The 13,850-nt window shown below is 34.4% G+C and overlaps 1 protein-coding gene across 7 annotated transcripts in view; it reads left to right on the top strand.

Moving 5' to 3' along the window:
- YTHDC1 (YTH N6-methyladenosine RNA binding protein C1) overlaps positions 1–13,850 on the top strand; it is a 35,277-nt gene that overhangs the window by 19,361 nt on the left and 2,066 nt on the right. For 4 of the 7 annotated variants that reach the window (XM_047856011.1, XM_047856008.1, XM_047856014.1 and 1 more), the window contains 7 exons: positions 5,447–5,531; positions 6,491–6,657; positions 9,178–9,260; positions 10,502–10,538; positions 10,611–10,674; positions 10,784–10,846; positions 12,464–12,598. In XM_047856011.1, the coding sequence (XP_047711967.1) occupies positions 5,447–5,531; positions 6,491–6,657; positions 9,178–9,260; positions 10,502–10,538; positions 10,611–10,674; positions 10,784–10,846; positions 12,464–12,598 (634 nt within the window). The remainder of the gene's footprint in view (positions 1–5,446; positions 5,532–6,490; positions 6,658–9,177; positions 9,261–10,501; positions 10,539–10,610; positions 10,675–10,783; positions 10,847–12,463; positions 12,599–13,850) is intronic. The other 3 variants (XM_047856013.1, XM_047856012.1, XM_047856009.1) reach the window with 1 other exon arrangement.

Genomic DNA, 13,850 nt, shown 5'->3' with positions numbered 1-13,850 from the left:
GTCAACCTCATTTGGGGTGAGAAAGCCCAGACTCAGGGTGGCTTGGTGTTTGGGGATTGGCTGATTGGATATACTGCATTTCTGGTCAAGCTGAGCACATACAGGGACACAAAAGTTAGACCTAAGCTTCTGTTTGTTGACATGACACATCCAGCAGGAGCGGCTACATCTTGGGCCTAGAAAGTTATTTTAACATAAAAAACTAAGTATTTGAGTGAACTTTATATGGCATGTACACATCTATTGCCTATAAAATTAATGTCAGTAAAAAAATATTACTTGAAACAGACCATATGTATTTTTTATAAGTTGAAATTAGCTTAGGTGTCGGATTTTGATGAGGATGGAAGAATTGGATAAGAGTGAAAAATGCTATTCATATCTGGTCTGGAAGGCAGACTAGGAAGAGCATGGAAACACAAGCAGAAGCCATGGGGCTTAGGAGATGGTAAAGCGGTGGGGGGGGGGGGAGGGGAAGGTATGTGAGTGGGGTAGGGAGTCCCTTTTTTTTTTTTTTTTTTAATGAAACAGATGATAAAAGATAGAGATGAACAGTAATGTGGGCCAGCCAAAGGAGTTAAACTTTTCTGTATGGGAAAGTGAAGAACTGTGAACATACATAAGCAATAATACAGTGAAAATAGTATATTAGGTTGATTGTTGATAGAGTAGCAAGACTGCATAAAAATATATCATCATTACTTCTCATCCTATCATTACTTTCTATAGGGAAACATTGGAAGCAATCTAAATTCTTCCATATAGGAAACTGGTTAAGTGAATTATGGTTTGTCGCTTAAATGTAATACACAGAAGTAATTATCCATGTGACAACATGGAAAAAACAAATGAAAAATTGCATAATTATAATGTTGGAATGCAGTGTTGGGTTGGTGAGGGTGTCGGTGATAATTCCCCTACTCCATTATACCCAGGATTTTTAAATAAAAATTTATGGCTCTTTAGAAATTAAGGTTATAATTAAGTTATACTTCTATTATAATCAAATTAAGATTATAAAATTTAAAGATCTGGTGGCAGTTTTTTGGGAAAACAAGGTGCTTGCTATTTCTTAGCAGAGATAGACTTATTTATTTGGATGTCTATAACTGTATAAAAACCAAAGAAGTTTGTTAGTCTGTGGTTTTATGACTAGAAACATTATTGGTGTTACTGGAAAGTATTTGGTGATAATGTTGTCTTAGGATTAGTAGACAAAATAATTACCCATTTTAAATTGGTTGCAGCTAATTTTGTTTTGAATGTTACTTGTTCTATTAACCTTCATTTCCCGATTCTTGATAAGGAAATTTGTTTTTTAATTTCAGAAGGTGAGCTTAATTTATTCACGTATGGTCTTCCTCACTGACTTATTGGCTATTTTACCAACTTGTTTGATATGTGTTCACTAACAAGAGGTACAAACCCAAAATACTAACGTTTTGTACAGAATTTTGGGTAGTAAAGTTTCTTTATTGTACTTAAGTTTATGTTGACCTGGAAAGAATTTTCTTTTTCTTTTTTCTTTTTCCTTTTCTTTTTCTCTTTCTTTCTCTTTTTCTTTTTGAGAGCATGTGTGCAGGAGGGGCAGAGGGAGAGTGAGAGAGAGAATCTTAAGCAGACACCATGCCCAGCACAGAGCCCCATGCGGGGCTTGATCTCATGACAGTGAGATTATGACCTGAGCCAAAATCAAGAGTTGCATACTTAACCGCCTGAGCCACCCAGGTGCCCCAAGAATATTCTTTTCTTTTTTTTTTTTCATGTTTATTTATTGAGAGAGAGGGGGAAAGCGAGCGAGTGTGCACCAGTGGGAGGAGGGGCAAAGGGAAAGGGAGAGAGAGACTCTTAAGCAGGCTCCATGCCAACGCAGATGCTGATGCAGGGCTCGTTCCCACAAACCATGAGATCATGCATGACCTGAGCTGGATTCAAGAGTCAGACACTTAACTGACTAAACCACCCACGTACCTCAAGAATGTACCTCGAGAATATTCTTTTTTTTTCTCTTTATTGAGGATTTATTTATTTATTTATTTGCTTATTTATTTATTTAAATATATGAAATTTATTGTCAAATTGGTTTCCATACAACACCCAGTGCTTATCCCAAAAGATGCCCTCTTCAGTACCCATCATCCACCCCCCATCAGCCCTCAGTTTGTTCTCATTTTTTGAGAGTCTCTTATGCTTTGGCTCTCTCCCACTCTAACCTCTCTCTTTTTTTTTTTCCCTTCCCCTCCCCCATCGGTTCTTGTTAAGTTTCTCAGGATCCACATAAAAGTGAAAACATATGGTATCTGTCTTTCTCTATATGACTTACTTCACTTAGCATAACCCTCTCCAGTTCCAACCACATTGCTACAAAAGGCCATATTTCATTCTTTCTCAGTGCCACGTAGTACTCAATTGTGTATATAAACCACAATTTCTTTATCCATTCATCAGTTGATGGACATTTAGGCTCTTTCCATAATTTGGCTATTGTTGAGAGTGCTGCTATAAACATTGGGGTACAAGTGCCCCTATGCATCAGTACTCCTGTATCCTCAAGAATATTCTTAAAGAAAAACTACAACTTTAATTTTTAAAATACTCATCACTTAGTTCAAGAGTAGTTTTATAATGAAGAATTCTGAGGGCATGTAATATTACGTTGGTATTTCCTTGGGTAAGTCTATTGTATTCTTAAGTTTTGTGTATAAAATGAGAATTACATTTGGTTCAGTTAAGAGGATCAAACTTTAAATATAAATGCTGAAGGCTTTCTATCAGTAATAGTAATTGTTATCAATATTTTTTCTTTTCAGATATGATAGTTTTGATAGACTTATTTAAGCACCCTTTGGATTTAATAATAACTAGACTTAAGTTTATTTAGGTGTGGTCTTTCGACCACTTGTGTCAGTAGTATCTGATCGTTAAAATGCAGAATCTTAAGACACACCTCAAACCTCTTGAATTTCTGATGGCTCATGTATTTTGTAGGCACACTGAAGTTTAAGATCACATGGTGCGTGTTAGCAGATAGGAGAGGAGCCATAAAAAGTGACTTAAGTTATCACTGGGAATTACCTCTAAATAAGGCTATACTCTATAAAATGTCATTTGTCCAGAATTAAATTAGCATCTACTGATGCTATTTTATACTCACCCCTTCCATGTTCATTCCAATTAGCCCATTTTCTCTTTTCTTTTAGAATTTCTCCATTATTTCTTTTAACTTTAGTAGCCAAACCTCTATATAATACATAAGAGCCTTTGTACAGTTGTATGTTCTTTTGTTAAATTTGTCCCACTTAACCAAACCCCTTAAATCAGTGAGTTACTTCCATGTTCTTTGGATTACTCACAATAAAGCTGGTCATCTGTAGTTGTCTTCATTACACATGTCAGTTTAAAAGGTAACTTTTAGGATGTTTATTCTATAACTACGATGACTGTGGTCCTGTAGTTTCTTTAAATACATTCTGAGTCCTATTTTGCTTAGGGCCTCATAGTTCTTGGTGATACTCTGGTAGGTATGTATTTGTCAACACACACACAAAAATATCTGTAGAATCTAGTTAGAACCAATGCCATCGAGAAGCTTAATCCCAAGTGACTCAACCCAACTCAGTGTGTGGTTTTATGTTGGTCCTTCAGTATTTCATTGCTAATATTTAAATAACAGTGATAACTTTCTGCAGGAACAATTTGTAACTTCCTGTATTTTGGTGGCTTGTAGGTTATTTATTCCTCTCCTGTAACTGTTTTTTAACTGGCAATTTAGAGGGAAAATCTAAGAAAGTATTAAAGTACAAAGAATTGTTACTAGAGATTTCCCTCTGGATACCCTAGGCTTTGGTATAGACTTGTTTCTTTTAACTTCTGAGAGCTGAAAAGTTAAAAAAAAAAAAAAGTGTGTGTATATATTTTGTATACATATAGGTATACATTCTTGAGACACTTTTGGTGTGTGAAGTAAGATGTATATTATTACACTAAGAATTCAAGCTTTTTAGTATACCTAGTGGGTATTTCCATCATTCATAGCCCACTTCCCCCATATATTCACATGATCACCACCACAGAGCATGCCACTGTGTTAACTTTAGATACACTTTACTCTTCCCCAAAGTTTAAAGAAGTTATAAAATTTCAGCATCCTATGTTCATCTTTAAGAAAATTGGTGTAAGAGTAGAACAAATGGCTATATAGCTTATCCACTAGACCAGGTTGTTTGTGTTTTTTCTTCTCCATTATACCTTTGCTCAAGCTCTCTCATTGCTTCAAATGTAACCCTTCCTTAGCTCTTTACATTTGGCTTTTCCTGGGTCACTTTTCTTTCAGGCATATTCCATATGCTACTTCTTCCAGGAAGCATTTTTTGATTATTTTCTTTCTTTCCAAAATAGATGTGACCAGCAAAACTTTCATGTGCTCGTTTATTCTTCTTTGATAGCTGTGGAAGAAATTTACAAATGCAAGCAGCTCTTTATCTTACTCATCTTTGTATGTCTTTGGGCTGAGCAGTTTCATGTGTATTGTAGATACAATAAATAATTCTTTAACGCATTTATTTAATTTGGCATTACTTTGCACACACATAGATAAAGCCTTGTTAAGTGCTGTTAACTTGATTATTCCTTGATAATTAATAAGAATTAATTGCATTTAGCATTATGCTAGGTTGATAAAGAATATAAAAATACAGGCTGTCTCTTTTAAGTTGGTGAGACCATTTTGCCCTGTGGCTCAGAGTTTAGAGCCTGAGTTTCTTTAAGTTATGTAAGTACTCACCTAAGTGGAGGGCATAATTCATATGTGCAGACATACGAATTTGTACGTATAAACATTTGTATTGTCAAGAGCCATTCCATGGGTGATAGGGAACTATTGTCTTCCTGAAAAGGAGAGGACATTGGAATCCGGAAGAGCAGTTCTGAACGAAGGATAGGGGACACTTACTTTCATTTGGTATTAACTATCTGATGAAGGTTCAGCTCTTTGTTGATTAGTTAGTAGAAAATGCGGTTTGTTTACACAGAAACGAGCTGACTAAACATGTTATATGTCGTTCCATTTGCACACTATTAAAAACAGGTATGAAGTGTAGGTGGTGATACCATTGTTTATAAGCTGAAGAATTCAGCTCAGGCTCAGAGGAGGGAGAGAGAGAGCGCGTGAGACCGAGCGAGCACGCGCTGGGGTTTAAACCCAAACTGTCTTGGTTTCCAAGCTCATGTTCTTACACACTGTATTATTTAGCTTATTTTTGAGAACACTGGAGAATGTGGAAAGAACCCTTCTCTTAAAGGTGCTCCCTCTCTGGGGAATGAATGCTTCTAGCCTAAGTAATTCTTTAAATTTTAGTCACGTTTAAATCAGGATTAACTGCTGAAGTAATATAAGGTCCCTAAAGGATTCTGCAAAAGATTATAATTGGTATTACTTTGTATTTAGGCGTGAATTACCCTTCACTAAGTCAGCTCATCTCACCAATCCTTGGAATGAACATAAGCCAGTAAAGATTGGACGTGATGGACAGGTTTGTTGTCTTACTTGATTATTTAAAACACATACATTTAATCATTGCTTTTAGAGAATTTTATTGAAGGACATTTTTAAGCCATTTTTGAAAGAATTCGTGTGAAAGATTAAGGGAAAATATTCTTATTTGGAATTCACAATCACTGTGGTTTTGACCAATTAGTAAGACCTCCATAAATGTTGAAAGATAGGTAGCTTTATATGGTACTTAATACAATTGAAAGAAAAGTTTTTGATGAGAAATTCTGGTCCTGATTTTAAATTGTTTTTCATTATGTTATTTACTGCACTTTGTATAATTTTAGAAATGCCATTTAACATCTTTGCTGAAGTTTTCTAATCAGAAGGAAGCTATATGAAAAGTATATGTACCCAGGTTTTCAAGTCTGCAAATGAAATTATAAGTGTAGTGATTTAAACCCGAATCTTCTACATGTAACTTTGAACCAGAAGCGGTGTGCTTTCATTACTCATAAATGAAATTGCTGGTGGTTGAAAATAAATCTTCATTTTAAAAAGCCATACATTAGTCTCCCTTTGTAGTTTTTGTAATGTAGTTTTTGTAATGTAGTTTTGTAATGTATTTTGGCACACTAACATGTTTTTCCTCCGCTGAGTTAAGGTAGATAACTTTGTCCTGATATTTTTGTATTTTGCACAAAGAAACATTCCTTTGTTTGCAGAGGATGATTGTCATAGAGTTTTAAGCAACTGCATTTGTGTATTTAACTTTGCAGATTATATACTTTTAGTTTTTACCCATATATAAATACATAAAACACTTTTGAAAGGTTTTTTAAAACCTTTCAAGGAAGTTTATTGGAATCCTGTATGATCATCAGCTTTGAGAAGGAAGTCTTCAAGTCGGTTTTTGTTCTTGTACTTCAGGAAAATACAAGAAGTCTATTGAAAATTTCTCCTGTTTTCGTCTTGTAAATTACTACTTTCCTGTTCTAGGAAATTGAACTTGAATGTGGAACCCAGCTTTGTCTTCTATTTCCCCCCGATGAAAGTATTGACTTGTATCAGGTCATTCATAAAATGCGTCACAAGAGAAGAATGCATTCTCAGCCCCGATCAAGAGGACGTCCATCCCGTCGAGAACCAGTCCGGGATGTGGGAAGGTTAGAAACGTTCTTTGGACTGATAATAGGCACATGTATCAGAATAACATGATGGAGGAATGTGATTCGTCAAAAGTTTGTCCTGCGGTAAAGAAGAAAGAGAAAATCCTCAAATCAAGCTGCATGGACTAGTTTGTGGCTTCATTGAGGATTTCACATGGTCACCTTGGTCTCAGTCATTTTTCAAGAGGAAAATGGGGATCTTTCCTTATGCAGAAAAAAATTATTTGCTAAAGAGTGATAACCAGTTTAAATTAGATAGTTTTCTGATAATACAATGTATGCAATTGCAATGAGGTAGGCCTTTGTTGCTCAGAACAGGCTAGAAAGGAGGAAGAGAGAAGGAAGTCTTTATTTGCAAAAATTGTTAATATTTTGTAAAAAGCCTTTTCTTTCAGGTGTGTCTCTGGATAAGCCTTATCAGATATGGGACTTTTATAAAGGATCACTAATGTTTTTTCAGAAGATGACGCCTCATTTAGAGGATAAAATATTTTAAGTTATTTTGATATTCAAGAGGAGCATTATTGGGACTGTTTCAAATTTTATCACCGTGATGTGTTAACCCCATTGCCAAATATTCTCTAACATGTACCCAGTGAATTCACACATCTTGCTGAGCTTCTGAAAACAATAGGTTCTTTCCAAAGGGGATCAAGTGGCCCTGGGAGACCCGGCAACAAACCGAAAAGAAGGGCTGTTGCTGTGTCTGTTTACAACTTTTCCAGATGCTGGCAGTACCTGTGGACTTAAAATGTTTTTTAGAGGATCGTCATGGTTATTGATCACTACTTTATGAACTAAGCAGCATTTTCCAGGAAAAGGGGGTTTAACTTGTTACAGAATTGGAGAAGTCTTTGCAAAGGACTGATTTAAGCCCTTCTACCCAACACCTTCCCCTGTGTAGATTTGCATACAGCTAAATCTAAAATATTCTGCTAAAGACTGTTGGATGTATGGTTGATGGGATGAAACCTTTGGTTAAGTTTCCTTTTGGTGGAAACATCCTGTGGTAGGTACAGATAATCCAACAAGAGTCCCCATTTCTTTGAGCTTAAAAAGGACACTGTCAAGTAGGTAGGAGGACACCTGGCAGAGCCCCCTTACTTTTGGCCTTAAAGGACTGAACACCAAGATGTCTTTTGAAGTTTAAGCTAAGAGGTTTCCAGTGCAATACAATATATACAAGTGAAGTTTTTACCTCAGTTTTGCAATGGACTGCAAACTATACTTATTACACCACTACACCTTCTCTCAAGCCTGCCAGGGCCTCCATATATGTATGGCTTACAGCTTAAAGTCAGTAGTTGGACTACTATATGAACTGTTTCTATCATGTTTTATACCGGTCGTAAATGCACTCCCCAAACTACAAGAAAGCGGTATGTTTATTTTTTAAACCAGCTTTTAATTTTCTTAGTCTTATTTATTGTAGATGCAACTGTTTTTATTTTGTTGGGGAGGGCGGGGGCTTGGGGTAATTGCACTTTGCAGTTTGAGTGAACTTGTCTTGGAAAAGTTAATGAAAGCAGTTGATAACTCAAAGAAATAGCTGGAAAACTAGTGATGCCAGGTTATTATATAGACTTTTTATTTGACAGTAAGGGTAAAAAGATACATTTATTGCCAAAAAAACTTGGAATTCTTGTTTTTATTTTGTGTAGCTCTTTATTAAATGCTAAATAAAGTGAAGTGTACTTAATGATGTATTACATTAGCCATTGAGATTTATGGGAGACCATAAAGAGCAGCTCTCAGCAGACAGTAAAATTTCACTTTCTAAAGAATATATACTTTGAACTCGTTTTATGAACTCTGTTAAATTGCTCCATTACTTTCCAGTTTTATTTTAAGGCATTGTCTCTGGAAAAAATTCCCTTAGTTTTTAAATGTTATTAACTATAGAAATTAGTTTTTCCAAGTATTAAGATTATCAAAACTTTCCTGTAAAGTCACTTGGAATAAGTATCAAATTTTCTGTATGATCATGTGAAAAGCATAATTTTGTGCAAAGCAAAAGAAGCAAGAAATAATTAATTCTGTGTAGATGTCTTCTAAGATGGTATTAATAAGTTTGAATATATAGATTTTAGAAGTTACCTATTGTGTAATGGTGATAGTTTTTTTTTTTTCTTTGTTTTTTCACGTGAATGGAGACTTTATTTGGGAAAGTGTTAAATTGGATGTTTACATTAGTTTGAGAGCAGCTCATTTACTTTTGTTTAGAATACTAAAATGTGATTTACATATTTTGAGCAGACCGCTCTTTCCAAGTTTTTCATGATAGCATGAGATTATAGAGCATATCTACTTCCAGCAATACATTCAAGGATTGATTTATATAGTAATTAGAGAAATTAAAATTTAGAAATTTTAAGATTTGCTCACCAGAAATTAGGATGTTATTTTAAAGGAAATAATGGGCTATTCTTTGTACTTATTTCTGTCAGAAACTCTTGCATTGCTGTTTGTTCTCCCAGCAGTTTTTGGTTTAATTTCTAATGTGTCTAATTTGTGTAGGCGTCGACCAGAAGATTATGATATTCATAACAGCAGAAAGAAACCAAGGATTGACTATGCCCCTGAGTTTCACCAGAGACCAGGTTAATATTTTATAATCCTGCAGATATTTGACTTAAAATTATGAAACAACAACAAAAACAACAACAACGACACAAAAACATTTATTGTAATCCTGTAGTTCTAAAAGTGAGAAAACTTTAGGACATGACTGCTTAAATCATAGGAAATTATCAATAGTTGTCACTTAAATTCTACTTCGTGAAGGTTATCTATTTTAGTGTGACTCATCATCATCTGTTAATTACCTGATGTTGCTAATTTACAATTATTTCACAAATGGAAACTGCACGTGTGTTTTAAGATTAAAGATGATTAGGGAAAGCAGCCATCTTACACTTTATTATGTTTTTCATTTTCTATAATACTTAGTATTTCATGTGGTATATAGCTTTATTTGGAAACTGAAGTTATGCTATGTTTTTTTTAAATAAAAATCTTTCACATGTTTTTAGAGAGGAATGAGAAATATTTGGTTTATAATCTAGAAAGCAGCTTTCAGCTAGTCTTATCAGAATTTAAAAAGGCAGAGTTTAAGAGACGGTACTTATAATACACTTACAAAAATTAGGCAATTTGGAAGTTGGTATTAGTGAACATTACAGCATTTTTTGGCTTGATAAACCTCATTCTTCTCCAAAATGGATATTCCTGAGAGTGAAATTAGTTTTTCCTCAGAAACATGAGCACTCAAATGTTTTTACATTTTAATTTGCTGAGTCCTTCCATCTTTTAAGATGGGGAGAAAGAATATTTCTTTTTTTGTCATGGTTCTTTCACTTAAAATGTATACATCTTCATTTTTGGGACTTGTTTTTCTCCCCCTTAAGTTTGCATTTTTAAAAACTGTCTGTGGTTGACTTAGCAGAGCTTGTGAATACCTAAGGTGGAAAGTAAACGTTTGTTTTTAAGGAAGTCCTATTACAGTGTCCTCAAGATAATTCCTCTGCCCTTACTTTTCTTATGGAGCAGAATGAAGAAATTTTCTATCTAGCGAGAATTGGGGTGTGGATTTAGAAGATTCATATGAAAACCTCTCTAGCAGTTTATAATTCTGTGGTATCAGTAAGTTATTAGTTACTTTCTAGATTATCTTGTAATCTAAGAAGAAAATCTGAAAATGGAATAATACAATAATAGCATCACTTAATAGCATCACTATATTTCATGGAAAGAATTGAAATGAGTGGTAAGGAAGGTTTAATTATAATGCCATAATAAAAAATATAAATTTGATTTACTAAAATGCTTGATGTTTGAACAGGGTATTTAAAGGATCCACGATACCAGGAAGTAGACAGGTAAGTTGGGTTCACTCTTGCTTAGTTTCAAATTACATTCTTAGAACTAGTTTATGAATTACCTGAATTTAGTTTCACAAATCTTATTCCCAACAGACGATTTTCAGGAGTTCGCCGAGATGTGTTTTTAAATGGGGTAAGCATTTCATTTTATACATTTAATGTTCATAAAACCAGGATCTGATTTATTTTATAGTTCTGGGTTTGATTTTTATTATTATTGACATTGTTATTTTTCATTTTAGTCCTACAATGATTATGTGAGGGAATTTCATAACATGGGACCACCACCACCTTGGCAAGGAATGGTTTGTATTTTTTTTTTTTTCTTGCAAATTATTTCACTTCATTTGCAGTTTCATATATTTTGAATGCTTATTTGGAAGATGACTGTTACAGTTACCCATTAAATAAATTGTTGGAATCTATTTTTACAACTAAAAACTAGTGAGTAATTTGATTTGTGTTAGTAGTACAAGTTTAATTAGTAAGTGTTATAGTTTATTTTTGTAGTAGCTAGTACTGCAAACTGCCTGGGTTCAGATACCTTCCCTTCTTAACTCTGTGATCTTGGGTAAGTTTCATAATAGGTTTCTTTCTTAGTTTTCTTTATCGGTAAAACTCAGAGGGTATTTGTCCATTCTTTGGCTCATCAAATTAATGTACTCATTCTGTGCAAGGCACTCTGCGTTAGGCTTTGTTGGTGAATGAAATCGACATTGTGCCTGTCCTTTTGTGGCTTGAAATTTAATGAATATCAGTGTTTACTCTATGGGATTGTCAAAATAATTTATAAAATACATGTGAAGTTTAGTAAAGTGCTTGATCCCAACACTCATTAATTTTTTTTCTGTAAAATAAGGTTAATTAAATGCTGTTCATAACTATTAAATTCTTTTTCCTGTAAGAAAGCTGAATATTCTTCTTAAGAGTATCTTTTAAGGTATTGAGGATAGCTGAAGAATTAATTCCCAAGAAATAAAAAACTTAGAAGTTTAAATAGTTCTTACCTTTTTTTTTTTTTTTAATGCTGCCTGTAATGTGGCTTCTTCATCTGACTTGTTGCACTTAAGGTACTGTGTACAAGATAGATGGATTAATAAGATTGCTTTCCTTAGATTCTGTGAAAATTTTTAAATGTCAAAATACTCTCTTGGCACTAACTAGGAAAGTAACCTTTGATTTGCTCTTACACATTTTATAATGGCATTTAAAAGTTCCTTAGGTTCTGGAGATTTTGTTTTTGTTTTTTTTTTTTTAAGGGTAGATGTTAAGATTAAGATGATTGATTCTAGATCCAGGATGCCTGATTATGGTGTCCAGCTCCACCTTTTTACTATCAGTGTGATCCTAAGTTACTTAACCAGTTGTTGGTGCCTCCCTCTGCTTAGGACAGTGCCTGGCTCATTGTAAGCACTGATTAAGGGTTTACTATGTTCTATTAGTATTTAAATGACACGACATGAAAGTGTAAACATATTAAATCTTCTTTTTTTAAGATGGTGTATTTATTTTGAGAGAGAGGGAGAGAAGAGTGCACGGTGGGTGCGTGGTGTGTGCACCAGCAGGGGAGGGGGAGAGAGAATCACAAGCATGCTCCACACTGTGAGCATGGAACCCTCAGGCAGGGCTCGCACTGACAAACCGGGAGATCATGACCTGAGTGGAAATGAAGAGTCAGATGATTAACCGACTGAGCCATCCAGGAGCCCCAAACATGTTAAATCTTCAAGGATGTGTAATTAGTTTGTTATGCACATATTTCCAACAAGCACAACTAGAGGGTATTCTGACAAACCCTAATTCTGTGGAAGTAAATGGGTAGTACAGATTATTAAATTATTTGTTTGGATAGTGGAATTCTAAAAATGGTTTATTTACACGGATATTTGGTAGATGCTTATGGAAGTGGTTTCTTTTCTTAGGCTCCTTATCCTGGAATGGAACAACCTCCACACCATCCTTACTATCAGCACCATGCTCCACCTCCTCAAGCTCATCCCCCTTACTCAGGACATCACCCAGTACCACATGAAGCAAGATACAGAGATAAACGAGTAGTAAGTGAACGAGAAGGCAAAAGTGTGAAGGAACTACCTTGAATTCTGTAGATAATTTAAATGTGGGGATATTCTTACTCCATACTGTTTTGGAGTAATTCACAACTTGTTTTTATTAAGAATGGGTAATTCCTTTGGATTATTTAAATAGACTTATTTCTTTCACTGATCAAACAAACTGCTCAAGTGGAGGCAACTTCTACATATAACTCTTAGGTAATAGTGTCCTAGGGATATGGTGAATTAGATTTTCTTTCTGTACTGGGGTCTTCAGTTATAAATAATTGTGTAATTTTTATTGTAAATAGGTATTTTTAAGCTTTCTGTATATTCTGACTCAATTTTCATAGATTGGATGGTATGTATTAAGTTAGTTAACCGATCGTCTCTGGTCTTATTTAGTTACTTGTTTCTCTGATAAATTTTGTCAATTCACCTCCTCTATCTGACTCTTAAGAGAATGCTAACAAATAACAAACAGATGTTAGGAAAGGCAGATGGATAATTTTCCTTTAGTAATTACTGGTTCTAATAATTTGATATGGTTGATATGAAAAGCATTTTTTGATCTCTTCAAAACAGTGAATGAAAGTTCTAGTTTGAGATTTATGGAATTTTTTTTCCATTATACTAGTTGGGTTGAGTTTGTTTATTAAATGGTTGATACTCCTTTTTTTTTTCCTTTCTCTAATAATACTTTCATTTTTTAAACTGAAATTGTCTCCTGGCACTTGTTAGCATGATTCCTTTGTATATAAGTTTGGTAGTCTTACGTAGTTAGGTTGTTAAAGTAGGATGTACAGTTTGGACACCTTCTTCAACCCTCTGTCATCCCCCCGCCCCCAACCAATTTGAGGTGATGAGTCTTTTGGCTGAGCCAAATAAACATTATCTTCCCACTTAGATGAAGAGCATGCATATTTGAGAGGGCCAGTCAGAGCAGTAGTGGCCTAGCCCGTTTTTGAGATAACTTTTTGTCTGTTATTTATTTTCTTATTCTCATAAAGACAGTAACTTTTCAAAATCAAATCCTATTAGGATCTTTAATATTCAGTGAAACAATCTGAGAATCCTAACTGACTAATAGATGTTAATAGTTTTTTTTTTTCAGTAATACAGGAAGAAATATACGGCTTATGTATGATGAAAACTTAGTTGGCTAGATGGGTTGTGGTACTTTTTATAAATGATTACATAATTTTCAAAATAGGAGTTCTTTCTAAGATTCTTTTATGAAAAGGTATTAGTGTCC

The sequence above is a fragment of the Prionailurus viverrinus genome, chromosome B1, assembly GCF_022837055.1.
Source record: "Prionailurus viverrinus isolate Anna chromosome B1, UM_Priviv_1.0, whole genome shotgun sequence".
Lineage (NCBI taxonomy): Eukaryota > Metazoa > Chordata > Mammalia > Carnivora > Felidae > Prionailurus > Prionailurus viverrinus.
This window is presented reverse-complemented; position numbering and strand designations above follow the sequence as displayed.